This window comes from Prinia subflava, chromosome 24 (genome assembly GCF_021018805.1).
Source record: "Prinia subflava isolate CZ2003 ecotype Zambia chromosome 24, Cam_Psub_1.2, whole genome shotgun sequence".
Lineage (NCBI taxonomy): Eukaryota > Metazoa > Chordata > Aves > Passeriformes > Cisticolidae > Prinia > Prinia subflava.
The window spans coordinates 387533-415415 of NC_086270.1; the positions used below are offsets into that span (position 1 = coordinate 387533).

The window sequence follows — 27883 nt, forward strand, 5'->3', positions numbered from 1 at the left end:
TGGAAATTAAAACTCCAGGAAAGAGCCAGGCAAGAGCCAGGGGGTGGCAGTGTTTGCAAAATCCTTCCCTTCTCCCCGTCCTCCCCGCTGGCCCCGGGGACACCGAGGACAAGCAAGGCTGGCGTCCCCTCCAGTCCCAATTATCATAATGAACCCGCTCAAAAAGGGGACGTGTGTAAAAGAAATCAAAACTTACCAATTCACCTCCCTATAATTTATTTCCACAATTAAACATTCCTGAAGTCTGTTCATAAAGTGTAATGAATAGTTTAAATTTTCATTTGGAACTTAATTCCCTGGCTCGCAGATAATCCCAGCTGCATGGCAGGAGAAAATTGCTACTTGATTATTCCAAAAGAAGGAGGAAAAGCCCCTTACATGAGAGACATCAGGTGGAAGCCTGAGGACTCTTCCTTGCACCTCCAGCCTCATAAATGACAGCTGCAATGATTTGTCTCCATCTTGCAAGTCAGTAACCTATTCAGCTGTTGCCAAAGTCCTTTAGAGAAGGTAATTGTTAATTGTTGCCTCTGCATCAGTCCAGACTCTTTAATTAAACAAATAATAATCACAATCCATCCTCACAAAAGGGTTTTATCTTCTTTTCTCAGATGCCATCTCCATGGGGATCCAAAGCTCTGCACAGAAAATCAGGCAGGCTTCAGATGCCCTTGACATGGACATTTTTCTCGTTGATGGAGAGAAAATTGGGGCACGGGAGCTTGATTTTTTTTCTCAAGCTGGTGACAGGAATAACAGAGCTGGAGCCAAGGAGGACTTGCTGGTTCTGACTGTCAGACCTGGAGTTTCCTGATGCAGTCTCAAAGCTGGGGAATGTAAACAAGGTGTTATCCCAGCAGCACAGCTCCTGCAGGATAACCACACCTTGGAGAGTATCCTCGTGGAACAGGACTGGCATTTCAGTTCAAGGAGAGGTACAGGGAGCAAGGAATAAATCTGCCTGAGAGCTGGCCCTTTTTACAGTGTTGAAGGGAAAAAAATTTAAGTCATAGAAAAGGCATTTTTAACACTTTCGATAAATACCTGTCTCCTTTTCTATCCTCGACCTATGCTACAAATAAAAAAAGAAGAAAATTCACTGTAAAAACCCCACAACACACATATAAAGTTCCATTTTACCCTGTGCCATAGTCAGGGTGTCCCAGAGTGCAAAGGCAGTTTCATAGACACGGATCTTACTGTGAGTGGTTTGTCCTGCAGACACCTGAGCTGGACTAGGATTTGTGTGCAGGTTAAAATGGTCAGGCCAGAGCAAGGAAATTTCCTCTTGGCCAAGAATCTGCACCAAGCAAAATCCTTTGCTGAGTTAACAGGCTGCCAGGCCCTTGTCCAGCCAACACAAGCAGGAACCCGCTAGCAAAGCCACAAGGCCTTGCCTGGGTGCTGCATCCCCCCCTGGCAAACACCCACCAGCCCTACCCCACCACTGCTCCGGCTGATCCTGGCACAAGCAGGGAGAAAAGCCCAACCCAGTTACTTCACAGGAACATTGTACCTATTCTAGCTTCTAGGAACTGCTTCTGAAAGCAAAGCAGCCCCCGTGCACACAGCACTCCTTTTGCCTCAAGGAGTCTCCTGTTGCCAGAGCACAGTCCTGCCTCAACCCAGACATCACCAACTGCATCACACCGGCTCAGGCTTCTCACCCAGATATGACTAAGCCCTTTCAGAACGAGAAACACTCAGGATTTCTTGCTTAATTGCTAAAACAGATTAATTTGACTATCCAGCACATAGCCAAGCGGAAAAGAGGGCTTGACACACCTAGCAGGTTCCTGCTGAGGCTGATGATCTGCTTTAATTGATGGGTCACGTTTGGGGATGATTTTCCATGGCGTAGCTGCCACAGGGCTGCTGGGCTCCCCTCCTGCCCTCCACATTCCCTTCTGGCCACCAGCGCTTTGGGAGGCTTAAACCAAGAATGTAACTGATGCAAACCAGCAAACGCCACCCCCAAAGCTCAAGGTTTAGCTTCCACCTGTCATGGAAAGGGCCCATGCCTTCCCTACATGCCCTTCTCCCAAGAATTAGGGGCTGCATCTTTTCCTTTAGATCCTAAAGTTTATGTGGTAAAACAGGTCAAAACTCGTCTGGATTGCTCTGGTCACACACATGTGACAGTCAGGATGTTGGAGGAGAACCAAGAAATCAGGGTGGCTGAGCCCGGCCTCAGTGCCAAGCAACCCCCCCACGCTACTCCAGTGGTTTCATTGGAGCCTTATCAGATTTCCTGGTGACTCAGAGTAAGCGGTCACCGGGGAGAAGGGCATGGCCCCAGCAGCAAGCAGAGATGGGGTTACAGCTCCACCGTGCTCCAGAATAGCACCCAATGCCCACCAGGCCCCTCTGCCCCCACCACGCCAGAGCCCTCCCGCTCCACAGCCAGCGCAGGGCTGTGCCTCTGCAAGGAGCACACACGGAGGGGCAGTGGCCGCTCAGCTATGCCGGGGAGCCCGGGGAGCCCTGCCAGGCCCCCGTGCCCTGGCTGGGTCCCCACAGGGTGTATGGGCTGGGTCCCTGCAGAGCCACCCCTCTGCTCCCCTGCAGCGGCGGCCACCTGCTCCAGACCCCGCTCTCCTCCTTTGCCACTGCCTGCCCTTGCTTTGGGGCCCTTGGGCTCCTGCACCGCTCCCCTCTCTGTGCGCCCCTTCTTGCGTTTCCCCGTGCCATGAGCACCCCCTGCCCCTAAACCCCCTTCCCCTGCACCCCTCTCTCCCTCCCACACCCACCTCCCTTCCCCTTCCCTCCCTCTCCCCTCAGCACCCCCAGCTCCCGTTCCCGCCCTCCTCCCCCGTGCCCCGGCCGAGCCCCCCTCACACGCGGCCGCGGCCCCGCTCGGCTCCGGCCCCCTCCCGGCCCCCTCCCCGCCCGCTCCCGTCCCCGCCTCTCCCCGCTCCGCTCCCGCCCGCCGGCGCCGCCCCCGCCGGGCCCTCCCGCCGCTCCTTCCCGCCCGCTCTGTGGGCCGAGCCCGGCGCCGCGGCCGCCCCAGCTCCGCTCGGGCTGTGGCGGGGCGGCTCCAGCCCTCGCCGCCGCGGCGGCCCCGCCGCCCCCCCGCCCGCCCGCGCCCCCCGCCCGCCGCCATGGGCGCCGCGGCCCTGCGCGCCCTGCCCTGGGCGCTGCTGCTGCTGGGGCCGCTGCTGCCCGGGCAGGTCCTGCAGGCCAACCCCATGCTCACCTCCGAGGGCCAGCCCGCGCCGGTGCCCGGCGGCGACGTGCCGGGCTTCACCTCCGCGCCTCCCGCCGCCCCCGAGGAGATCCACCCGCTCAAGGAGCAGCCGGCCAACGGCTCGGGAGAGGGGCACGCCAAGCCCCGCAAAGCCTTCCCGGTCATCGGCATCGACTACACGCACGTCCGCATCCCCTTCGAGATCTCCCTCTGGATCCTCCTGGCCTGCCTCATGAAGCTGGGTAGGTGGGCGGCGTGGTGGGGGGAGTCAGTGGGAAAGGGTCTGGGAAGGGACCCCCGGCTGCCTGGAGAAGGAGGGACCCCCGGAGCAGCACAGAGCGGGATCCCCCGGGCGAATGGGACAGACACCCCCCGGCATCACAAGGAGTGACCCTCGTGGGTGTCTTCAACGAGGGACCGGCCGAGCATCCCGGGGCGGGACCCCCTGGGCATCCCGGGGCAGGGAAGGGACAGACACCCCCAGCCATCCCAGGGAGTGACTGCTGTGAACATCCCAAGGAGGGACCCTTTCGAGCATCCTAGGGAGAGACCCCTCTGAACATTCTAGGGTGGGACCACCCCAAACATCCCAGGACTGAATCTCCTGCACATCTTCTGCAAACCTCCCAGGCCGTCTGGGCCGGGGTGGGCACTGCTCTCCCCACGACCTTGGGTCTCTGTCCTGGGCCTGTGGACAGCGGCATCCCGGTGCCTCCACTCCCAGAGACTTCTCATCTCCGTGCCTGGGAGCGGGCCTGGAGATGCTCCTGACCCCTGCTTGGCCCAGGTTTGCTTTCCTGCCTTTGACACTCAGGGAGGAAGCATCCAGTTTGCTCACTTCCTCTCCAAACCACAGATGCTTTTTGTAACCTTGGAGAAGTCACTCAAAAACCTCCCGGTGCTTCGGCCTCCCCTTCCTCCCCCTCCGCAGCAGACCGGGGTGGGTTTGCTTCTGCTGCAAAGCGTCCGGAGATTCCCGCATTAAGAACGGCGTCAGGGCCGCGAGAGGCACCGGCTCTGGGAAAGCATCACTCTGCCGGGGCGGGGGTTGTTGACAAAGTGTTTTCCAAACTTCTGCAGCTGAATCAATACCAGCTGAATTACCCCAATCCTGTGCCGTGATGTAACCGCTCCTGCTGTGCTGTCCCCAGCCCCCGGCAGTGCAGAGGTTGAGCTGGCCCTGGTCCCACCCCTGGTGACAAAGCCAGGGGGGCAGGTGAAAGGTTTGTCTTGGAGCAGGTGAGGGGGAAAGGGAGCTCTGCACTCCTTCATTCTGCTCCTCAGTTGCCATCAGTGGTTTAATAACACTCACGGAGCGCTCCAGCTTGATGAGGGAAATCTTACTTTGGGAGCTTTTTAAAGCTGGTTCCTGTTGTAAATTGTGCCCTGTCCTGGTCTGAGTGTCTGAGAGACCCCCAGGAGCTCAGATACTTCCTGCCCAGCTACTCCTGAAAATATCCCATCCCCTCCTCAGGCTGCTGTGAGTGTGCGTAGGCAGGTGAAGCCCCATTTCCACAATCCCTCCTGAGTGTTTTATTTGTGTGCAGGCGGAGGAGTGAGAACACTTGAGACCCGGAGGCTTGTCTGGGACACACGCAGTCAGGACAGGGTGGAACCGGGTGGGAACCGTGGGGTTTTTGCCTTCCTGGCGTTGCCCAGAACGACCTCGGGCACGTTCAGCTGAAGGTTCAGCCTCTCCCGAGGGAACGCAGGTCTCCTTTCGCAGGGCTCCGCCGGTGCACTGCGCCCTCAGCCCTGCTCGGGGAGCAAGCAGTGATGAAATCAGGAGGATCTGTGCGGAAGCTGGCGGAGAAAGGAGGGGCCAATGTCCTGCGGGCCTGCCGGGGCACGGGAGCCGGCGCTCTCCGGAGCGGCGCCGGGGCTGCGGGGACGCGCTGGGGACACCCCGGCGCTCTCGGCTCTGGGGCTGGGGGAAGCTGCTCTGCCGCCCTTGCCTGCAGGCAGGGCTCCTTCTGCTGCGGGAAAAGTTGTGTCTGCCGGCTGTCAGGTCTTTGATGCTACAAATATTATGCAAGACTGCGTGTTTTAAGGGTGTATTCTAGGAGAGGCTGCCCTGCAAGTTTGGCAAAGGGCTTTGGAGGTGGCAGGTGCTCTGCAGAGCTCCTGAGATGCTGATTACGCCAAAATCCACACCTTAGCCTACCTACAACTCTGACGGGGCCTTGACAGCAGGGCAATCCTGGGACACCCTTTTCCTTGGCCTCCTTTCCAGGGTTTTGTGTTTCTGCTTTGTGCTGCCTCGGCAGGTAGTTCCCAAGCTGCTGGTACAGCTCTCTCTGCTCATGAGCTGCAAAAAACACCTCACTGCTCTGGGATATGTGTCCGTATCCCAGCCTTGTCTGTCCCGCCCTGGATCACGGGATGTTGTTCAGCAGCAGCAAAATAGGATTTTTTTCCACCCAAGGATGGCACTTACACAACTGGGCATTGCTGGCAGTACAACCTGGAATGGCAGGATGAGGCTCACACAGCTCCAGGCTCCCTAAACCGGACAGGGTTTGCAGCATCCCATCTCCAGGAAGAGGGGAAGGGGGCAGATAAATAGGACAGGAGTTTGCAGTGCTTCTTCTTTCTCCCCACCCTGTCCATGTGCATTTATTGATGCATCAGGGTGATCCTGCAAAATTCTGAGGGGATTTGTCCTTTCTCCAGCAGCCCCTCACTGTGAGTTTGTTTGGTGAATCAAAGGTGTGAGTTGAGCCCTTCCTCTCTTGCTGCAGTTTTTGGAAAATGCCTCAGAGAAGTTGGTTTCTCGAGGATTCCTCACCTGACAGGGCACAGAGGGATGTGTCTCCCCAGCATGTCCTGCAGGTGTGGCCTGTTCCTGTTTTGTTAATCCCAGTGGAGAAGGGGAAGCTGGTACTGGCTGCTTTACTTAATACTCACATGGAATTTTAAGGCTGTGTAGGGGAAGAGGGAGCAAGGGGCAGCTGCAACGATGTCCAGATCACGTCTGGTGGTGTCCTGACTTTGCCAGGAGAAACCTTTGTAGCTGCAAGTTACAATCAGACATTATCTCAACCTGTTGTATTGTTGCAGAAGGTCAGACCTTCACAGAACACCCCAGTCAGGAGCTCTCTGCGCCCTTCTCCAAGGTTTTGCAGGGATGTTGTAAGGGTTGCTTCAAACCATGCCCAGGGAGTGGTTGGGAAGCTGAGGGGTTTCCCAGCAGGAGAACCTGGGTTCCTCACTCTGGGGGTTGACCTTTCAGCTCCCAGGGACGTTTAGGGAAATTCAAGTTTGACTGTAAATACTTCTCTTTTCAGGGGAGAGGGAAGAAGTGAGTCAGGAATGCAAACAACAGATTGTGGTCAGCAGTGCCTTTGCTGGCTGCACTGGGTCAGCAGACAGAGCTTTGTGGTGAGCACCAGCTCTAACCCACCTTGGAGAAGAGCTAGGGCTGCCTGTATCTCCAAAGCCCTTGCTGGCCCTTCCTTCTGCAGCCAGAAAGCAGAGAGTCATATTCCATTAGCCACCTTCCACTGAGGCCTGTCCTGTTGCCTGTCTGCACCAAATGGCTTCCCAGCCTCCCTGGAGCATCCCGGCCATTCCACCACAGCTCAAGGAAATTGCAGGGTGTGGTGGGTTCACCTTGGCTGGAAAGTAACCTAAAATTTATGTCTTGAGCCCAAGGTTTTAAAGTTGGGTAGTGCCTTTCCTTCTTTCCATCTCCCCCAGATGGAGAGAGGCTTCATACCAGGGTCTGTAGTGACAGGACAAGGGGAAGTGGTTTTATAAAGGCAGGTTTAGATTAGATATAAGAAAGAAATAACTTGCTCAGAAGGTGGTGAGATCCTGGCATAGGCTACCCAGAGAAGCCCCATCTCTGGAAGTGTCCAAGGCCCGGCTGGACAGGGCTTGGAGCAGCCTGGGATAACAGTGGAAGGTGTCCCTGCCCGGGGTGGGGGATGTGGAACTGGATGGGCTTTAAGGTCCCTTCCAACCCAAACCACTCCATGATTCTGTGACCCCTGGTGCCCACCAAGCTGCTCTGTCACTACCCTCCTCTGCAGGAGAAACTAGGATGGAAAAACCCCCTCATGGATCAAGATAAAAGCAGTTTAATAAAGCAAAAGCAAAGGTCATGTGCGGAAACAAAGAGAAACAAAAGATTTATTCTCTACTTCCCATCAGCAGATGATGTCCAGCCACTTCCTGGGAAGTACCTTCAGGAGCGTAGTGGCTGCTCCGGAAAGCAGATGTTGTAATTAGAACTGCCCACCCTCCCTTCCTCTTCACTCTTTGCTTTTACGTGGTGTGGAATATCCCTTTGGTCAGTTGGGGACAGCGGTGTCCCCTCCCAGGCTGCTGCCCACCCCCAGCCCCTGGTGCTGGGCGAGTGTTGGTGGCAGCTTTGGTGCTGTGAGCGCCGCTCAGGGTGTTATCAACCCCCTTCCAGCCATGGCAGAGGCTCTGCACTCTGAGGGCTGCTGTGGGGCAGATGAGCTCCAGCTCAGCTAGACCCAGGCATGGGGACATCATTCCCTGCGTGTCCAGCCCCGTGACAGCGCGGGGGGACCCCACGAGGCAGCGCTTTGCAGCTGAGCTCCTGCGCTCGCCGTGCAGCGCTGCTCGCTGGGGTCGGAGCCTGCGGCAGCCTCTGAGTCACTGCTCGGTCTCTTCTTCCCCCTGGGCAGCACCGTCGTGTCTGGGGTGTTCCCTGCCCCTCCAGACCGAGTGACGGCTGCCAGCGCCAGCCTGGTACTCACGGAGCTGTCCCCTCTGTGTCCCCACTGTGTCCCCACTGTGTCCCCACCGTGTCCCCGCTGTGTCCCCCTGTGTGCTTGTTGGGCTGGTGTCAAACGAGCCGGGGCCGGGGCTGTGCCCAGCGAGCAGAGGGAGCCCAGAGCTGTGCCAGGGTGGGTTATGTGGGGACACGCCGGTGCCCTGGGGAGCTCTGGTGTCACATCTCAGCTGTGCCAGCACAGCGCCGGTGCTTGGTGACACTCCTTTGGAGAGCACCAATGGTCCCCAGCACTGCTGCGCCTGGGGAGGAGCAAGATTAAGGAGCCTGTGAGCTGGTGATAGGAGCAGGGAGAAGAAGGGCAGAACATGCTGGGTGCAGGTGGGGTTGTGGAGCCTCACAGAGGCTCAGGGCATGGGGGGTGGCTCCTGCGCCTGGAGGAGAAGAGACAGCTTCAAAAGTGCCAGAGAAACGTTTTTAGAAGCTGGTGGCTGCTGTCTGGCAGTGAGATTTGGGTGCTAAACAGTAGGATGCTAAAACACTTTCAGATGTTTTTATCAGCTCACATCCCTGCCCTGAAATTGTGGCTTTTGGAGGGGCCACCCTGAGGTCTTACAGAGCCCTGCCAGTTGAGGAACTTGAGGATTTCTTTGGGCGAGGGTTGATAAGCAAGGTAGGAAACCTGCTGTGGTGGTGGCACTGGATGGAAGAACTGGATCTGGAGACCAGACACAGCAGAAACACCCCAGAGCAAAGCCACTGGCGTGGGGAGGCCTCTGCCAGTGCCACCTGCAAGGGTGGGACTGGGAGAGCAAGGAAGCATTTCCAGAAGTGCTTGCCACAGGTGGTGGGCTGGCTTTGCTGGGATGGCCATCGGCAGAGCTGGGCTGGTGGAAGGGGCTGTTCCTGCTGGCTCCTGGGACTGGCTGATGCAGGTTTCCTCACTGAGCTGGAGGGAAATGTTTGTCTTATTCTTGGCAGGAATGTTTGTCTTACAACCTGGCTTGTCGTGTGTTGACTGCAGAGACTGTGGTGGTGAGAGCTCTGAGATCACCCCAGTGTCCCCACTTGTCTGAGGGAGCTGTTCCAGGGGAGCTGGGCCTTGGAGAACGACTGCTCAGAAAGGATTTTTTGAAGTACTGCTGCAGCTGGTGCCACAGAAGTGTAAATTGTCGTGACAATGAATTTAAACAGTCTCTTCCAATGCAGACTTGTTGCATTCCCACTTCCTTATTGGGGGATGATCCAAACACATGCTCTGGCTCCCTTTTCCCCTGCTTTGCCATCTCAGAAAGAACAGTCACAGCATTTATTTTTTCCGCCCTGATCGGCCCATTGCTGGTGTCTGAGCTAAAAAACATCCAAACTGTTCCCTCCATGGATCTGAGAAAACCATTAATTTAATTATGGCTGGAAGAGTGAAAGGTTCCTGCTGTGAAATATGGGATGGTGGTGGAGTGGGAAAAGCAGAACAGGTCTGTAATCACAGCCATTCCTCCCTGGTGAGCCCTAATGTCCATTAAGGCAGGATTACACTCCATTGCAGCCATGCTTTGCTCCCTGCAGGGACTCTCTTGCCTGTGGCAGCTTCTGGACCTCAAGGCCCTCGGGAACCAAAGCTTTTGTTTCATCCCATTTATCAACAAAGGCTTGGAGACCTGATGCTGAGGTCAGGCATGGGCTGGCTTCCCACACAGGCTGCAGGTGGAATTTGGGATGTGGATGTTGCAAGTCAGAGCCCAGATTGGTGCTGGCCTGGTTTCAGGGAGATGCCATGGACGTGTTCCTCCCCTGAGACCTCCAGGTGACCTGGGTTGGTTTGTGAGGTAACAGCAGGATGTGTTGATATTGGGTCTGTTTGGTTCACATCCTTTCTCCCAAATTCCCAATCACCCAACCACAGCTTGTCCACAATACCCAGAGATTCCAGAGTTCTCTTGGGAATTGGTAGGGCGCTGGGCACGTCTTTTGTCTGCAGTTAATGTAGCTGGTCTCCTTTGGGTTTGAGAAATACACATCAGAAGGGAAAACCAGGTGGTGGTGGAGGGCAGAGAGTCATTCTTGGGGTGACAATAATCCTTGGCACAGAGGGACTGCAGCCCCTCTTGTGCAGAAGAGACACAGATATCTCTGTAGCACTTGTACAAACCAGATGCTCGTTAGGCTTGCAAATAAATAGTTCTTTAACATAATCCTTCCCCTTTTCCCTCCTGCAAGCCCTGGTGTTGGCTGTAGGGGCAGAGGTGATGGGGGCTCTGAGCCTGTTTGCCGTGCAGGGCTCCCATTGCTGGAGCTGTGGGCACCGACAGAGGAGGAGCAGTAATGGGGATGAATTACTGCAGCTGCCTGGTAAACATTTGGTTTCTTTTATTTTTTTTTCTTCTGTTTTGGGTCCCCAAGGCCTAGTTTGTTCAAATAAAACCCTAAATCCACATGGAATACTCTGTGAAAACACGGCCTTGCTGAGTGGAGCTGGAGCTGGGTTACACCTCACCCCCCCTCGTCACTGGGCTGCCTGAGTCAGCAGCAGCTTTTTCTGCCCATTGGGGCTCAAAACTGCCAGCGTAGGTTTGATGAAAACCTCAGTGCTGGAGATCAGGGCCAGAGAGCTTCCAAGGGAACAGCAGAGGAGCAGGGGGTGGCTTGAGCTGGTGGTTGATCCTCTCACTCCACCAGATGAGGTACCACCATCCATTCTCCATGGTGTTGGGTATCTGACCACTCTGATTTTACCATGACTTCCAGCTGTGTTAAATCTTGTCATGTTCTGTTCTTTGGCTCTTTCCTGGGGCTGCAGAACTCGCGTGTTTCTGCTTGGGAAGGAAGAAACCAAATTAAAAGCTCAGCAGGCGGGCATGCACACACTCGTTACTGCCTGTTTGTCAGAAGAGGCAAAATCCAAGGCTGATCCTTGCTGGAGTGGAGCAGTGAGAATGAATCTGGTGATGTGTCACCTCTGGTGGTACAAAAATCTGGTGTTACATCACCCCATGTCTCAGGGTTCCTTCCCAGAACCTCCCTGCATAAGAAGGGCACGACTAAGGCTCATTTGAAGTTGGGTGGTGTTTTGAGTGGAAAGTTGTAGAATGCAAAGTACTTTTTTAGTCAGAAGAGAACATGCGTTTTCTTGGGTTGCCCAGGAGTGACTCACAAACATCTCAGCATCCGAGGTCTTTGTCTCCAGAAAGTTGCAATACAATCGACCTCCAGGGACAGCACTTAAATCCCACTTAGCAGAGGGTGCTGCTAGGGAAATAATTCCCCTTTCTTGTGCAAGGCACATATTTGCAGAGCAGACACCCTGTGGCAGCAGTTTATTTCCAGTGCCTGGAATTATTCTGCATTTTGGAGTCACGACATGTTAAACCTTAATGACAGATTTGGAGAGAAGGCAGCTTCCCACCCCACTGCTGGAGATTTAACAGCAGACACGCCAAGGGCGAAGATTTAAGCACATACAGGCCTTTAAAGAGAGGAACTGGTGTTTCCAGCCCTGTTAGTGCCTCAGTTTCCCTTGGGAACACTTTTCCCACAGCAGCTTTGGTCCCTGGAGGTGAGTTTGCAAGGAGCAGCTCCTCTCCTGTCTCAGTTGCTGCATGTGGGGAGAGCAGCTGCTCCAGGAGCTCGAGAGAAGCGTCCCAGCTGGGATTGGGGTCTCTGTGCTGGGAGGGGGGACCGTGGCCGGGTGCTTGTGCTGGCTCCGGACGCGCTGCTGGCGTGTGCTGAGAGTGGTGTCACTTTGTCTGGGCCTGCAAAGCCCGGTAGTAATCAGTGCTAATTGCAATTACCTCCTCCCTGCTGTCCAAGTGGAGACCAACAGGTTATTTCCTGAAAAGCTTTTGTTTGTCTTTCCTGCCCATGTTCCCGGTAGGAAATCTGCCCTTCCTGGGAAGGGCAGTTGGCATCGTTCTGCCTGGGGAGTTTGTCTGTGGTCACCTCAGGCTGGCTCAGGTTTAACTCCAAGGCTTTGAGGGTCAGCAGGAACTGGGAATTAAATGCTGTGTCCTGTGGTTGAGGGTAAGGAGCTGGGAGAGCAACTGGAGCCTTATTTTGGGTGTCCAGGCACTGTCTCCATGCATCTCCTTGAGTCCCTTCTGCTCCAGAGCATCCATCTGCATCCAGCAGTGTGAAGGTTCCCTTTGCACCACGCAGATGTTAACTGGGAGGATTCTATTCCAGAAATCCCCTGGCACTGACCCCTCCTAACCCAGCTATTCACGGCATCCAGCGCCTTGGAGCAGCTGAAGGAATCTGGGAAGAGTGAGTTTTGGCTGGTGAGAGTGAGTTATGTTTAGCTCCTTGTCCCATTCCCTGGAGCTAAAGAAGTTTTTCTAGACCCCAAACCTCCTCAAAATACACAAGTCCAGCTGCTCTCACTGTTTTGAAGGATATAAACCTGGATGAGGATGCTGTTGCCCTGTAGAAAACTCAGTTTTCCAGGGTAAATGAGCTGTGCCAGGAAGATCCCAGCCTTGCAGGCCTGGCTGTGAGCTGCACCCATCCAGAGCTGGGGAGGAAAGTCAGAGTGAGTCTTGAACCAACAAAGAGGAAATCTGGGTGGCAGTTCACCCCCGTGTGCCTCCGTGCCGGCTCCTGCTGGGCGAATGCCACGGGTTGGTAAAGATTGGCGGTGCCGCCCTAGAAGAGCCGTGTGGAGCCTGCCCAGAGGCTCTGAACAGGTTTGGTGATTGCGGGCTGCGGTTTGGGAGCGGCTCTGGAATTTGTCCGTTAGAGGAATGCGGGCAGCAGGGACCGGGGTTACCCGAGCAGCCACCGGGGACTCGCAGCACCAACCCTGGGCTGCTTTCCCAAAGCCCGGCGGGGAAGGGTGGGTTTGGCATCTTGTCACGGGGCAGCTCTAGACCTGGAGAGAGGTGGAGGGAGCTGCTCCAAGCACAGCTGTGCACAGCTGGGCCTGGAAGAGGATTTTTCATGATGTGGTGGCACCAAGCCTTGAAGCCTCCCAAGCCATCGCTGCTCATTGGTTCTGTGTTTTCCTCCCCACTTGGAATGCTGCAGCCATGGGGTGACAGTCCAAGGGCCCTGGGTCTCTCAGTCTTTAATGGCAATTAGGTCTTTCTTAATATGTGCTTTTCTTGCAGAGTGTCCTTGGCTTCCTTCTGGTGTGAAGGAGAAGCATTAACTAAACACAGGACTGGAAATTGGGAGCTGCTGGGTTCTCACACCAGCTCTCACACCATTCACTTGGGGATGTGGGCAAGTCCATTTAATGTCTTTTGTCTCTCATTTCCTTTTTACAGCTGGGAGGAAATTAATACCAGCTCTGTAAAAGACTCCCAATTGATCTCTTAATTTCTTGTGAGTGCTTCAAGATAAAACCAGGGTACGTGCTCTTGCTGCTCTCAAAGAAAAATGTGTTAAAGTGTTTCTGCTAAACGCCTCTGTCCGTGGATTGTTCTCAGGGCACGTTGTGGTTGTGTGTGGACACCTTCCCCTCCTGGGAGGCTGCTGCTCCACATCTTCCCAGTCCTTCCCAGGGCTGAGGCAATGAGGTTTAACTCACTGAGGGGAGGAATGGCTGGCACTCTTTGTCTGCAGGCTCAGCAGTGTCTGCTTTGCAGGGAATGCCGGGTGTTGGGTCACACGAAAGCTCTGAGCTGTCCCACGGTGTTTGGAAAGAGAGGGACTCTCCCCCTTCGGATGGGGGAGAGGCAAACCAAGGAGCAGCCGCCCATCCCTGTGCTGGAGGGAAGAGTGGGTGCAGAGCCCGGATCGGGCCCAGGGAGGAGATCTGCGTGTCATCATTAATTCCCTGTGTAAACAGCTCCGTTGTGAGTGTACACAGCTCAGTTCTGGCAGGGGGGCCGCCCATCCTGGCAGGCTGAAATCCAGGGTGCCTGCGGATGATTCAGAGCCGGGATCACTGCGTCCTCTCCCGCTCTGCAGCACTGCAGCGCTGCCACGGGGTCCCAGCACACCTGCAGCCCTCACACACAGCCTCCCCTGCACCCTTCCAGGAGAGCACTGGGGGAGGGCAGTGGGATTTGCCTTTCCAAGGGGAGTGTGTTGCTCCTGGAGGTGTCGGGGCAGGTGGGGAGCTGGGCTCATCTGCATGCGGCTCCTGGCTCCGGCTGCTGCAGGATGCAGTGACGCCTCTGGTCGTGTTCCCCAGGCTGCTCAGCTTTTTGGGGACCTTTCTGCATCTCCAGCTCTACATGGGAAGGACAACCTGAGGGTTTCCTGGTAGTGCCATCATTGTCATCCTTGGGAATTTCTCTGCTGGTGCCCAGGGCTGGGAGGGGGCTGCATCACCAGGGTTTGCAGTTTGGCACTCCCTGCATCCCCCTGGAGTGTGGCAGTGCCTGCTGTGGCTGGCGTGGGGTTAGAGCCACATTCCTGTGTGATGTTGCTGCAGGCACTGAGGTACCAGAAGAGACTTTGTCCTTGCACTCAGTTTCCAGAAGAAGCTTTGCCTTTGCCCTGCTGTTGCTGCCTGTGCCAGGGCTCAGCTGCTTGTCCTGTTCCCAGCAGTGTCATGCCAGTGGCTGGTGCTGGGTGGGAAGGAGCTGAACCCCCCTCACCCTCCCCTCCGTGCCCTGCTGCTTTGACAGCACACCAGACCCCATCCCATTATCACCATTAGCAGCTACAATGCATGAAATGGCTCTGAGTAGCTGCTCTCCAACAGGCTTGTCCCCCAGGCCATCTCTGAATGTCCTTGGCACCCTGACCTTGCAGAGAGCCACACCAGCATTGCTCCTGCTGGAGCCCTGGCATCCATCCCCTCTGTGCATGGAGCATGGGAAGCTCTCAGCATCCTTCTGAGGAGAAAGGCTCTGGCTGCAGCTTATTCTGTTTATCCTGCCCTGGGATGCGGGCTCTGCTCCCAGAGGTCCCCAGGGAATAGTGAGATTTGGGAAAGGCAAGTACACTGCTGCTCCCTCCAGCTGCCTCAGATGAGGTGTCTGCACTTGTCTCCCCTTCCATCAGAGGATTTATTCAGGGCCTGCCAGTGGGAATTTGCTGGGAGCTGCTGCTGCAGGAGGACAGTGAAGCTGTCAGACATCACAGCCCTGCTGCACCTGCCTGCCAGCCCCTCCTCACACAGTGATGCAGGGGAGCCTCTGTTGTTTCTCTGGGAGGAAGGGCTCTTCCCTGCTGCTGCACTAGCCAGGCCTGCTGCTTTGGCTATGTGGCTGTACCTTGAGGGCTCGAGCAAGCCATTTCTCACAATGGAGAGAGCCAGCTCAAGTTATGGGTTGTGGCTGCCTGGCTGAGCTGCAGCAAGTCTGGTACCTGGCAGTGTCTGCTTTTTGTCCTGTGGCTTTCAGTTTTTGAGTCACCCAAGGGCTGGCCTGATGCTATCAACCCCGTTCTTATCTTCTGCAAAGCAGGCAGGGTCCAGCCAGGTCACCTTCCCACACCACCTGCCTCCCGCAGGCGTTGGGGCTGAGGGGGCTGGGGCTGTACCAGGCAGCCCTCGGGCTCCTATTGCAGGAACTCCTTCTGTTTGCCCTGGGTTGTTTGCATTAGGTGGGAAACAGGGGTAAAACCAGGGGCACTTGGGTGGCTGCAGGGTGGAGCCGAGCTGGGTGAGCAAGTTCTGTAGGCACAGGGTTGATAATGTCACACCAAGGGAAAATAAAACAGTCCCTTCCTCATGTGGCAAGGGGTGCTAATGGCTATTGACTGTGACAGCATCACTCAGGGGACGCTGTGTGCAGTCCAGCTGGTCAGGGTCACAGCCAGGCTGTGCTGGGCACCTCGGGCAGGCAGACCCTGGGGGCCCAGCCCGGGCCTTCATCCCATCCCACGTGGATGAAGTTGATCCAAACCCCTGAAAATGCTGCGGGGCAGTGCTGGGTGCTGATGGTTTTTAACCCAGTCCTGAGCCCCAGCCTGGCTGCAGCCCCTGCCCACCCGAGCTTGGGCTGCAGGAGTGACCCCGCAGTCAGGGCTGGATGTTTGCTTTTCCCTTCTCCCTGTGCTGGCTTTTCACACTGTGCCCACAGCCAGGTTTGGAGGGTGGCTCTGTGGCCCGTGTGTGGGATCTGCACTCGCTCCGTGACTCACAGAAAGCAGCACAAATTAATTACTTTCCTGGTTCTTGGCTTTGCTTTGTAATTAGCGACAACAAAATAATGAGGCTTGAATGAAACATTTGGTTTGTTCTGGAGGAAATTGTTGTGCTTAGAAGCACTTTCTGTACCTGTACCTTAACACAAAAAACAAGAAGTCAGCTTCTCACCAGGAAATGGCATTTTGGGGTGGAAAATCAACGCTTTTCCGTTCTGGACATTGAAGCCGCTGGGAGCGTAAAAGATTGCCCAAATCAACCCAAGCTGAAACCAACCCAAAAAGAGCTGCAGGAGCACTGGGGTGACCTGGACCTGCATTAAAACCCTGCTTGCTCCCTGGTGAAATAGAAAAACCTTTTTGGCAAAGCCCAAACTGCGTCATGGCCCCACATGTGCTCTCCCAGTGGGATGGCTGTGGGAATAAGCCAGGTTGGAGCTCTGTGGGGCTGGAATTTCAGGGCACTGGTGACGTGGGAGCTTGTGAGAGGCAATGAATGTAATTTAAGTACAGTCGTTTTACCCCCTCTCCTGGCAGGGTGACACCAGCCGAGCCGTGGCCTCGCTCTATTTATAGGTGTAAATCACCAGCTATTTAATTCCTTTTGAGCAAGTTCAATTTTCATCCCCTTCCCTCGAGGCTTCCCCGTTACATCTGGTGCAGCTCTCTCCGTTCTCCTTGTTCCCTGTCTTTGCAGGAGCCGCTGGATCCGGCTCCGTTTTCCAAGGGAGAAGCACAGCAGGGCTGAGACATCCTGACATCCCCGGTGGCCCTGGAGGCCACCAGCAATCAGCAGAGCCTGGCTGATCTTTGGGCAACTGCTGGTCAGGGCAGGGGAGAGAGAAACCCAGTGTGGTTTTTTCTGAGGGTAAATGATAAATGGAAAGAAGCTGCAGCCAAACTCTTGAGGACTGGGATGGACTTCCCCTGGGAGCCAGTTGCAAAATGTTCTGTCACTGCATCCTCACAGGGCTTTAACCCTGCTGGGGTCCTACCCCATCCTTGACCTTCCACAGCCCAAAACACAGTGTGGAAAAGGCAGATCCCAGGAGCTCAGAGCTCTGCAGACCCTGGAGCCCAGCCCAGCCCTCCTTCCCTTCCCTCCCTGCTGCCTCTTCAACAGGAGAGAGAAGGGGATGCTGCTGAGTCATGGCTTTGTGGATCACTTGTCCCCAGGGCTGGTGACACATCCGTGATTTTGGGGTTCAGCCAGCAAAGTGTCAACGCGTGGGGGCTCTCGGTGGTGCCTGCGTGAGACGGGAATGTGGGAAGGCATCCACACCTGCCTGCATCCCTCACCGGGGCTGCTGCCCCTCTGCAGGGCCCGCCTGCTGTCCTGAAGGGTTAAAGTGGCCTCTGGAGGGGCCCCGGTGCTGTCAGACACGTGTGTCTCCTCCAGCCCTGCTCTCTGCAGTGTCCTTCAGAAGGGCAGCCCTTCTGAGCATGCCTGCTCCCCTGCCACCTCCTGCAGGGCTCCCCAGCTCCGCACCCACCCTGCAGCCCAGAGCAGCACCCGGGGGGCTTCAACAGCCCCCTGCCCACACTGACCCTTCATCTGCCAGATCCTTCCAGAACAGAATCCCCGGGGGCTGGGAGAGCTCCTAGCCTGGTTAATAATTGAGTGATTGTTTGATGCTGGTGAGAGGGAGCTGCTCCCACGGAGTTTGTTTTCCAAAGGAGGAAGCCTGGGTGACTGTCTGTGCCCTGTGCTGGGGATTTAGAGATCGAGGGTCACATCATCATCATCATCATCATCATCATCATCATCTTTAAAGCCATTATCAAGGCTTATTCCCCTTTCTTCTGCCCCTGGACGTGGCTGGGGCTGGGCATCCTCATCTCCCAGCATCCTGCCACAGCCTTCCTCATCTTCCAGGAGGGAAGTTCAGGCACAGGGCTGGGATCAAAGTGGTTCACCCTTGCCTGGCCTCATCCCCACGGTGAGGGCCTTCCTTCCCATCAGTCACCCCCATCCAAGGTGGGATCACTACTTGGGGCAGGATTCCACCAACAGATTGGTACCAGTGAGCTCTGGAATGCTCTAAAAATACTGAGTAGAGCAAGCAGGGAGCAAAAAATGGCTGAGATTCAGTGAAATCAAAGGCATAATTAAAATGCAGCCCGTGTAAGTGTATTTTTAGGGCCCTGCAAAAAGGCTGTAAACCATTGAATTCCCATCAGCACACGAATGTTCCAGTTTAATGGAATCCTGGGGCCTGTGGGGAAGAAGTGAGGGATGCTTAATTGTCAGTGTTTGTGTTTTATTCATGATCGAACATACTTAGCAAGCAAAAACTGATCTGCTGTTGGCTTCTCGCTGCTTGTGTGGCTTTAAGCCTTATTCCAGCCAGAAATTGCCCGGTGTGCTGGAAGGGTCGGTGGTTCCCGGTGTTTGCATGAGCTGTGCATGGAAAAGGGATTATCACCTCCCCTCCCACAGGGAGCTCCGTGCCAGGGCTGCCGTGGGGTGCTCAGAGCTTGTGTGGGCTCCAGGGGATCCAAGGAAGAAGAAAAATCCCATGGGGGTAAATCAGGATCTGCATCCGGGCTGGGAAGTCCCTGGATGCAGGTGCTGGGTGCTGGGGGCACGATGGGTTTGGGTGTTTGGATGTTCCTGTCTCCTCCTGGCTCCCCTCACGCCTGCAGCCAAAGCCACCGAGCTGTTTGCTGGGGATTGGTGCTGCTGTGGCAAAGCCCAGGTGGGAACCAGGCTCCTTCCAGCATCACCCCAGCACCAGGGGCCCTCTGGAGCAGCTGGAATGGTTCCTGGAGCCTCGGGTGTGATGCATCCTCTGGGCTCGCCCCTGCTGGAGCCCGTGCCTGCGGCTCAGGTGGAATTTGGGGCTCATCCTCCCCCCAGGGACCCTCCTTGGGGAGGGACTGTGGAAGCGTGGCCTTTTCCCGTGGGAGCTGGGTGCTGCTCTGTGCAGGTGGAGGAGGGATGAGCCGGCCGTGGCACAGATGTGGCCCCTGCGGGCTCAGGGGGATCTGGCTCCTCCTGGAGGGGATTTAATCTGTTGTGGAATTGCTGCAGATGGCACGGCCGGAAGGAACGGAGGAACACGGCATGCCAAGGCAGGGTTCCTTATTTTAAACTGCTTCCCTTGCCAGGGAACAAATATGCCTCACTTCAAAATAATAATTATAAAGCCTGGGAGAAGATCCAGGGAACCCAAAATCCTCTGTGGGTGTTGGTGTGCTGGCAGATGCCCGGCTGGGGGTGTTTGGGAGGAATGTCATCCCAGAGGGTCATGGCTGGCTCAGAGACCTGCATTTGGAGTTGAGCTGTGATTGAAAAAGGGCAAAATGTGTTCCCTGTTACCTGGCGCCCCAAGGATGCATCCTGTCCCTGCTGCAGCAGCCATGTAAAACCTCCAGGAAGGAGAACTGCATCCTGAAATGCACCAAGCAGCAGCTCCCCCCCCGTGCCCTGTGTCAGGGATGCCCGGGGATGGGCGCTGTGCCTGGCGCCCTGGGAATGGGGGCACTGGGTGGGCAGGCTGCTGTCAGGTGGGAGGGAAATGCCCCTGCCTGCGTGTGCTCGGGGTCAGTGCTGCAGGGGGAAGAGCTGGGGCCAGTGACAGCTCATGAGGAGAGAACTGCCTGTGCTGCAGGGCTGTCACAGGGCTGGGGCCATGGAGAGACCCTGGGGTGTCCCAAGGGTGGCTGTCACCTCTGACAGCATCCTCCATTCCTGTACCAAACATGTGTCTCCCTCTCTCCTTCTGTCAGGTTTCCATGTGATGCCGTCAGTGTCCAGCATCGTTCCCGAGAGCTGCCTGCTCATCGTGGTGGGCCTTCTGGTTGGGGGGCTCATCAAAGGGGTGGGTGAAAAGCCCCCCATCCTCAAATCGGACATCTTCTTCCTCTTCCTGCTCCCCCCCATCATCCTGGATGCCGGCTACTTCCTGCCCTTGCGCCCCTTCACCGAGAACCTGGGCACCATCCTCATCTTCGCCGTGGTGGGGACGCTCTGGAACGCCTTTTTCCTGGGGGGGCTCATGTACGCCGTGTGCCAGCTGGGCGGGCCCGGCCTCAACCACATCGGCCTCCTGGCCAACCTGCTCTTCGGCAGCATCATCTCGGCCGTGGACCCGGTGGCCGTGCTGGCCGTCTTCGAGGAGATCCACATCAACGAGCTGCTGCACATCCTGGTCTTCGGGGAGTCCCTGCTCAACGACGCCGTCACCGTCGTGAGTGGCCGGGGCATGGGCTTGGGTTGGGTTTGGTGCACGAGCACCTCAGGGTGGTGGCAGCTGTCAGAGCCGTTCCAAGCTGAGGTCAGGAAGGCCAAACACCTTTGAGGCAGGGCCAAAACACTGCAGAGGGGGGTTGAGGTGAAGTGTTTCGCTTGGTGGGTCGGGAAGGCTGAGGGCAGGTGCCTGGTCAGCCTCTTGGTGCTGTGGGCTCTGGATTTGTGCTCTCCTGGCTGGAGTTGCTGCCGTGCCCGTGCCTGTCCTGCCAGGGGCAGCAGGAGGGGCTGATGCTGGGTCAGGCTGCGCTGCCGTGTAGCTGCTGCTCTGTCTCCTTTCACGTGGTCAGCCTTGCTGTCCTGCAGCTCCCAGAGCTGGGAGGGCAGGACATCAGCCATGGCAAAGGGGAGAACTGCAGGGGCTGAAGCCACCTGGCTCACCCCTCACCCTTCAGGCCCACTCCAAGCAGCTGCTTTGCAGGGACCTTTGGGAGATGAAGCCAGGCCTGCTCCCTTTCCAAAGGACATCACTGTCCAGGTGCTGGCTTGGCCATCAGCGTGGCCTTCTCCTCTCTGCAGAGCTGACCTCTAAACTGACTCCTAACCCACTGCTTTTTCCTGGCTCTTTTCCCATATTCCAGCTGTCCATTTCGGAGCTGGCTGCTCAGCTCCTGCTGACAAGGTTCCTGGTGACAAAGAACACTCTGTCCCACCACGGGGCTTTTCCCAGGCACTTCCCCATTTTTCAGCAGAGGGGTGCCTGCAGGCTCTGTGTCCCCACTCTCATCCCTGGGGATTGCTTTTGTCTGCCCCTGTCCCACGCGGGGCCTGGCCCCGGCAGGCAGGAGCTGGCACCTCGCCCTCTCCCTGCCTGCAAGTGCTGCTATTCCTGCAGGGTGCCCTAAATCCTGTTTCCCATCCTGACACGTGCTTTAGCATCTCTGCAGTGTCTGGGGGTGGGAGAAGGCAACACAGTCCAGAGTTTTTTCCCTTAGGTTTCCCTCAGCTACAAAAGCTGCCTCATGGGTTTGGGCTCTTCTCTGGGCTGTGCAGGGCAGATGGTGGCTTTTCTCTCCCTGTATCTGTCAGGGGTCCCCCAGCCTGGATCTGTCCTGACCTGCTTGTTGGGAAAACACGAGCAGCCTCTGGCTGGTGACCAAAGGCCCTCCTGGGAGAGCTGGAGAGCAGAGCTGTCCCAGACACATCTTTGGTGGCACCGTGTCCCTGTGGGCACAGAGGACTGGGAGCTGGTCCCCCTGGGTCTGTGTCTGGCACAGCAAAGCACCAGCAGCTGGTTTTGGTGTGAGCCTTTGTCGAGCACAGGACCCAGCTTGGGGTCACCAAGCACTGGCACAGCTCAGCTCAGGTGTGCCACGCTCCCAAGGGAGATCCCTGTGCAGGTCTGCGAGGTGAGGCTGTCCCCTACCAGAGGGACAGTTTGAATCCTGCTCTCCTTTCTCCCTGCCAGGTCCTCTACCACCTCTTTGAGGAGTTTGCCAGCTTTGAGCAGGTGACCATCCTCGACATCATCCTCGGCTTCCTCAGCTTCTTCGTGGTGTCGCTGGGCGGGGTCTTGGTGGGCGTCATTTACGGGCTGATCGCTGCCTTCACGTCCCGCTTCACCTCCCACATCCGCGTCATCGAGCCCCTCTTCGTGTTCCTCTACAGCTACATGGCCTATCTGTCTGCTGAGCTCTTCCACCTCTCTGGCATCATGGCGTGAGTTGGGAGTGGGCAGGAGGTGCCCTCCTGTCCCCAGGGCCCTTGGGAGGCTTTCCTGGGGTGGAGCCCTGGCAGGCCCAGCGTGGTCAGTGCTTGCCCAGTGGTGTGTTTGGGGTATGCAAGGGGCACACGAGTGAAGGGAGTCGTGGGAGCTGTCCCACAGCTCCTGGGGTGCTGGCAGCCTGTCCCCGTTCTCCGGGCACACAGGAGCAGGCAGGGCCTGCTGAGCACTCAGGACGACGTGGGTTTGTGCTCCAGTGCTCACTCCTGCCCTGCCAGGGGAAGGAGAAACTTCGTGTTGCCTTCTCTGGAGGCCTTGAATATTTGCTGGTGGTTCACAAGGCCTGTCCTGCCCTGAGTTTGGTGTCAGAACACAGAATGCTGCTGCAGGGCCAGGGTTTGGGGCTGCCCCGGGTCCCCATGGCTGCTGAGGGCCCCGACCTCACCCCCAGGCTCATCGCTGCCGGCGTGGTCATGCGGCCCTATGTGGAAGCCAACATCTCCCACAAGTCCCACACCACCATCAAGTATTTCCTCAAGATGTGGAGCAGTGTGAGTGAGACCCTCATCTTCATCTTCCTGGGTGTCTCTACCGTGGCTGGTCACCACTACTGGAACTGGACCTTCGTCATCAGCACGCTGTTCTTCTGCCTCATCGCCAGAGTGCTGGGTGAGGTGTCAGTGTGGTGGCAAAGGCCTTGGGGTGGTAAAAGAATCACAGCATGGGTTGGGTTGGAAGGGACCTTAAAGCCCCTCTCGTTCAGCTGCCATGGGCAGGGACACCTTCCACCATTCCAGGTTGCTCCAGCCTGGCTTTGAGTGCCCATCTGGGTCATGGTGAACTCTCAGGATCGTGATAGTTTGCCTTTCTGGGGAGGCTGGAGATGACCAGGTGTCACTGCTCCACCGTGGGCATCATCCAAACTGTGTTTGCTGTGGTTGGTGGTGTGGGGAGATGGGGCTGAGGCCGTGGTTGTGCCAGACATGGGGTGGAAGCTGCTCAGGGATGTTGGGATGAGCAGACAGCTCTCACCTGCACCCACAGCACCTGCAGGGTGGGCTCTTTGGGAGTGGAGGGGATCCTGACCATTCACACAGGACTGTGCTGCTCCCCCAGGTGTCCTCGTCCTCACCTGGTTCATCAACAAGTTCCGGATCGTGAAGCTGACGCCGAAGGACCAGTTCATCATCGCCTACGGGGGCCTGCGGGGAGCCATCGCCTTCTCCCTCGGGTACCTCCTGGACTACGAACACTTCAGCATGAGGGACATGTTCCTCACAGCCATCATCACCGTCATCTTCTTCACCGTTTTCGTGCAGGTTGGTGGCACTCAGGCTGTGCCTTCAGAGGGAAAGGGGGCTCTTCCTGGCTGTGTGGAGAGTGGGGAGCCCACCCCCAGCCTCCATCCCAGACCCTGTCCCTGCCCCGTGTCCCCAGAACGCTGCACAGTGACACCAGCAGCAGTTTGGCTTTGCTGAGCCCATCCCACTCCCAGCACTGTGCCTTGGGCAGAGCTGCAACCCTCCTCTCCCTCCCAGGGCATGACCATCCGGCCCTTGGTGGATCTGCTGGCTGTGAAGAAGAAGCAGGAGACGAAGCGCTCCATCAACGAGGAGATCCACACGCAGGTAACGCGCTGCTCCGGCCGCCCCGCGCGCTGCCTTAGCCCTCTGCTCTCTCTGCTCCTGCCACTCCACCACTGTCACTGGGACCTGCCCCTAAACCAGTGCCCAAGGTAAGGGGGGCAGAGCGAGGGCTCTCCCCTGTCTGTGTCGTCCAGTGCCCGCTCTGACCCAGACCCCGCAGTGCCTGAGAGCCAAGCCCGGTTGTGTGGGTCCGTCCTGCCCTCCTAAAGCCCATCCTGGACCCACAGCCCTGATTTTACACACCCTGAGCGCCCTCTCCATGTGTCAGTGTGGGTGTCAGGGGAGGGAGAGGGTGGGCAAGAGCCCTCCGAACTGCTCACGCCTTGGACCATCTCTTCCAGTTCTTGGATCACCTTCTGACAGGGATTGAGGATATCTGTGGTCACTACGGGCATCACCACTGGAAGGACAAGTGAGTGGGGAGGTTTGGTGGCTGGGGAAGGGTTTCAGTCACCACCCTGAAGGTTTCACAGCTCTGTGCCAGGTTTTTCCCTGGGCTTTGGTATCCACATGCAGACTCACTATGGGGAATTACAGCCCTGGATTGGGAGCAAGTGGAGCTGCAGGGCTGCACCCCTTGGCCACACCTCCCACAGCAGGTCCATGGCAGGGTGGGAGCTGCCAGTGGCCAGTCCCTGCAGGAGCTCAGGACCATCCCTGCTGGCTTCCAGCAGATGCTGGGTGTTGTGGAGACACCCTGGCTTGGGAGGGATTCAGGGAAGCCTGGCCTGAGCCGTGCTGGTGGAACTGGACCCAGCACTGACCCCAGCAGGGCTGGGGCGTGGGGAGTGGGGACCGGGGCGGGGCCGGGCTGAGCTGTGGCCGCTCCTCCTCTCCCACGTTCCCGGGAAGGCTGAACCGCTTCAACAAGAAGTACGTGAAGAAGTGCCTGATCGCGGGGGAGCGCTCCAAGGAGCCCCAGCTCATCGCCTTCTACCACAAGATGGAGATGAAGCAGGCGATCGAGCTGGTGGAGAGCGGGGGCATCGGCAAGATCCCCTCTGCCGTCTCCACCGTCTCCATCCAGTGAGTTCCCTGCCCTGGGCACCCTCCCGTGGCACCCTGAGTGCTCCCTGCTGGTGGCCACAGGGCAAGCAGCCCTTGGGTACTGCGTGGCCATCGTGGTGTGGCTCTGAATCCTGTCTGTCTGTGCAGGAACATCAACCCCCAGACCCTTCCTTTGGAGCGTGTCCTTCCAGCCCTGTCCAAGGACAAGGAGGAGGAGATCCGGAAAATCCTCCGCACTAACCTGCAGAAAACCAGGCAGAGGGTGAGGTGTCCCCTGGCGCTGTGTGTCCCCTGCCCTGCTGTGCCTTGTGCTCCTGGCCTGACTCTTCTTCCCCAGGAGGCTTTTCCTCCTGGGATGGTGCTGAGATAGTCTGAGGGAGAGGCTGATTTGGTCAGTGGCTGAGCCCAGCCTTTAAACCCTTGTTGGGCCAGGGTGGGTCGGGGTGAGGCATCCCGTGGTGGCACACAAAGGATGAGCCACCAGCCTGCCTGGACCTGCTCTGCCCACTGGTGGCTGTTTCATCCATCTCCAGCAAAAATGGGGCTGTGACCTCTCTTTCCCTTTCCATGTGAGGTTTTAACACATCTCCCATTTTTGGGATCTCTTCCCAGCTGCGATCCTACAACCGGCACACGCTGGTGGCCGACCCCTACGAGGAAGCCTGGAACCAGATGCTGCTGCGGAGGCAGAAGGCGCGGCAGCTGGAGCAGAAGGTGTTGGGGGAACACCGGGCCGGGGATGCTGCCAGGGCTGGGCAGGACAGGGAGGGGCTGAGGCTGGAATGACAGAGGGTGACCCCAAGCCTTGGGGGTCCCCTGATTGCCCCAGGCTCCAAGGAGGTCCCTGGAGCGTGGCTGTGGGGATCTGTGCCCGTGTCCTGTGCATCCGCTGCTGCCCCGTCCCTGTGCCGGTTCCCTGCCCGCCTCCCTGGGCGCGGCGGTGACGGCGCCTCTCCCCTTGCAGATGAACAATTACCTGACGGTGCCGGCGCACAGGGTGGACTCGCCCACCATGTCCCGGGCTCGCATCGGCTCAGGTAGGTGGGAGGAGCTGCAGGAGGAGCGGCGCTGCCGGCGCCTGCAGCACTCAGAGCTTGTGCTGCCCTGCGCCTCCTCAGCTCCCTGTGGATCTCCAGCCCCGACCAGCCCCATCCCACACCCATCCAGCCAAGGCCCAGAGGGTTGCTGTTCTGAGCAGAAGCACCCAGCTCGCTTCCCAGCCCAGTTCCCAGCGGGAAGTCAGGTTGTGCAGTCTCCCTGGAGCTCAGCTCGCTCCATCCACGCAGCCACGTCTGTCCGTGCCCCTCCCAGCCCTCCTCAGGGGAGGGGATCGGGAGCGTTTAGCCCCAAGACCTGTTGCCACTGGATTCCCGGTTTGTCCATCACACATTTGCTTTGACATCCTCGGTTCCTCCTGCCCTGTGTGTCCTCTCCTGCCCCGGGGACGGGGTGTCGGGTGTCGGGGTGTGCCGCGGCTGCGGAGCCGACGGTTCATCAGCAGGGGGCGGCTTCGCCCTTCCCAATGGAGCCGGGCTGCCGGCAGCTGCTGCTGGGATGTGGGAGTCGGGAAATGGAATTACACAGCTGAACTGGAAATCAGCGAGACAGCCCAGGCACCCCAGCCCCAAAAACATCTGGGGTGCGTCGCCGGGGGCCCCTGAGACCCCTCTTCACTGCCTGACCCCTCTGTGCCTCCCAGACCCGCTGGCCTACGAGCCCAAGGAGGACTCAGAGAACCTGCCCATCATCACCATCGACCCGGCCTCGCCGCAGTCCCCCGAGTCCGTGGACCTGATGAGCGAGGAGCCCAAGGGCTGCAGTGGCCTCCCACCCTCGCCCGAGGAGGATGAGGAGGGGCTGGTGATGCGGGTGAAGGAGCCTTCCTCCCCGGGGACTGATGACGTCTTCACCCCGGGGGCCAGCGACAGCCCCAGCAACCAGCGGATGCTGCGGTGCCTGAGCGACCCCGGCCCGCGGCCGGAGCCTGAGGAGGGGGAGCCCTTCATCCCCAAGGGGCAGTAGCTGCTGGCACAAAGCCGCCAAATCGTTTCTCTCTCTCTTCATTCGTTCATTCTTTGCTCTCCTCTTTGATTTCTTGTCACTACACACTGGGTTCAGGAAGGGGAGACTGTCCTGGATGGACTGGGATTGCCAGGACAGCTCTGCCCAGCGAGCCCTGGGCTGGCCCCAATGAGCAGGGAAGGAGCCCTGGGATGCCCCGGGCTCCTTGGGCAGCGTGGCCTGGGGGTGACGGCCAGTTTTCCGCCCGGGATTGGGATTTGCAGGTGCCTCACAGCCCCTGCGGGGCTCTCCCAGAGGTGCCCACCCACTCAGGACCTGCGGCCGGCTCTGACCAGGGGTGTCCACAGTCGCTCGCCCATGGCACAGCTTCCCCTCTCCCCACTTGTGCTTTATTCCCCCGGCCTTGCTCCAGAGCAGAGAGACGGGACAGCAGGAGCTGTCACCGGGGCTGTCACACACCCTCCCCCTGCACCCTCCCAGGCACCTCGGGCTCCTGCCGCTGCTCCCTTGCCTTGGCAACTTCCCCATGGGATCGGCTGTGCCTGGGATCCTCCCTCCTGGCCTCACATTTCATGCCAGGTCTTTTCAAATAAATACTCTAGAGCCATGCAGGGGGGAGCTGGGGCCCCCCTCGCTTTGAGCAGCCTCTCCATCCCTCCTGGAACTGCTGTCACCTGTCCCCTCCGCCAGCCTCGGCCCCTCGCCCTGTGCCAGCGCGGCCACGGCTGCTCCTTAACCAAAGACGGGGCCCAGGGTGTGCCAGGGGGGATTTTTGTCCCAACCAAGAGGAGCTGGGGGAGAGCCAAGTGCCAGCTCCCCCAGCGTGGGGACACATTGGGTCCAGAAGGTTGGCAGCAAGGGGACAACTAGGGGTGCCGGGGGTCCTGGAAGGACCCATCTTTCCCCAAGGCTTGGGAGGGATCACCAGGCCCTCCCTGGGCTGAGGGGTGTCCTGTGTGTGTCACCTTGTCCCCCATGTGCCACGTGCCACCTTTGCCATGGGTACCACGGGGTGCTCACCACCCCTCCCTGGGGACCCCGGCCGCTGTCCCCTCCCTGTGCCGTGCCTTGCCACGCTCTGCCCCGCTGCCTTGGTGGGCGCCTGTCCCACATCCCACCCCCTCCACATCCCGCTGGGACCCCCAGGTCCGCGTCCGCGGGGCTCCGTCACCGGGGCGAGCACCCACGTCGCTGCCTGCGCCTGCCTGCTGCCCTGCTCTGTTTCCAGGAGGAAAAAAAGCAATGGAAAATCTCTTGTATAAAAAGGAAAAAAAAACCAAATCCACATGTAAAGAGATTCCTGGTTTTTATCATAAATGTTCTAATAAATTAATGTTAATTTTTAGTGGGGATGTTTCCAGCT

General features: G+C 57.7%; 1 protein-coding gene across 1 annotated transcript; it reads left to right on the forward strand.

Moving 5' to 3' along the window:
• Positions 1-3072: 3072 nt before the first annotated feature.
• SLC9A1 (solute carrier family 9 member A1) lies at positions 3073-27865 on the forward strand. Its single transcript, XM_063418841.1, has 12 exons — positions 3073-3429; positions 19662-20122; positions 21590-21840; positions 22296-22513; positions 22961-23163; positions 23383-23472; positions 23832-23902; positions 24343-24516; positions 24646-24760; positions 25111-25212; positions 25463-25535; positions 26198-27865. The coding sequence occupies exons 1-12, from the start codon at positions 3102-3104 to the stop codon at positions 26518-26520; spliced, it is 2409 nt and encodes an 802-aa protein (XP_063274911.1). The 5' UTR covers positions 3073-3101; the 3' UTR covers positions 26521-27865.
• Positions 27866-27883: the final 18 nt, after the last annotated feature.

Bases quoted from the DNA above. Each gene is read 5' to 3' on its own strand.
- SLC9A1 (XM_063418841.1), top strand. From the start codon at position 3,102: ATGGGCGCCGCGGCCCTGCGCGCCCTGCCCTGGGCGCTGCTGCTGCTG. The intron at 3,430-19,661 runs GTAGGTGGGCGG...TCCTTCTGTCAG, and splicing joins GGCCTGCCTCATGAAGCTGG to GTTTCCATGTGATGCCGTCA. The intron at 25,536-26,197 runs GTAGGTGGGAGG...TGTGCCTCCCAG, and splicing joins CCGGGCTCGCATCGGCTCAG to ACCCGCTGGCCTACGAGCCC.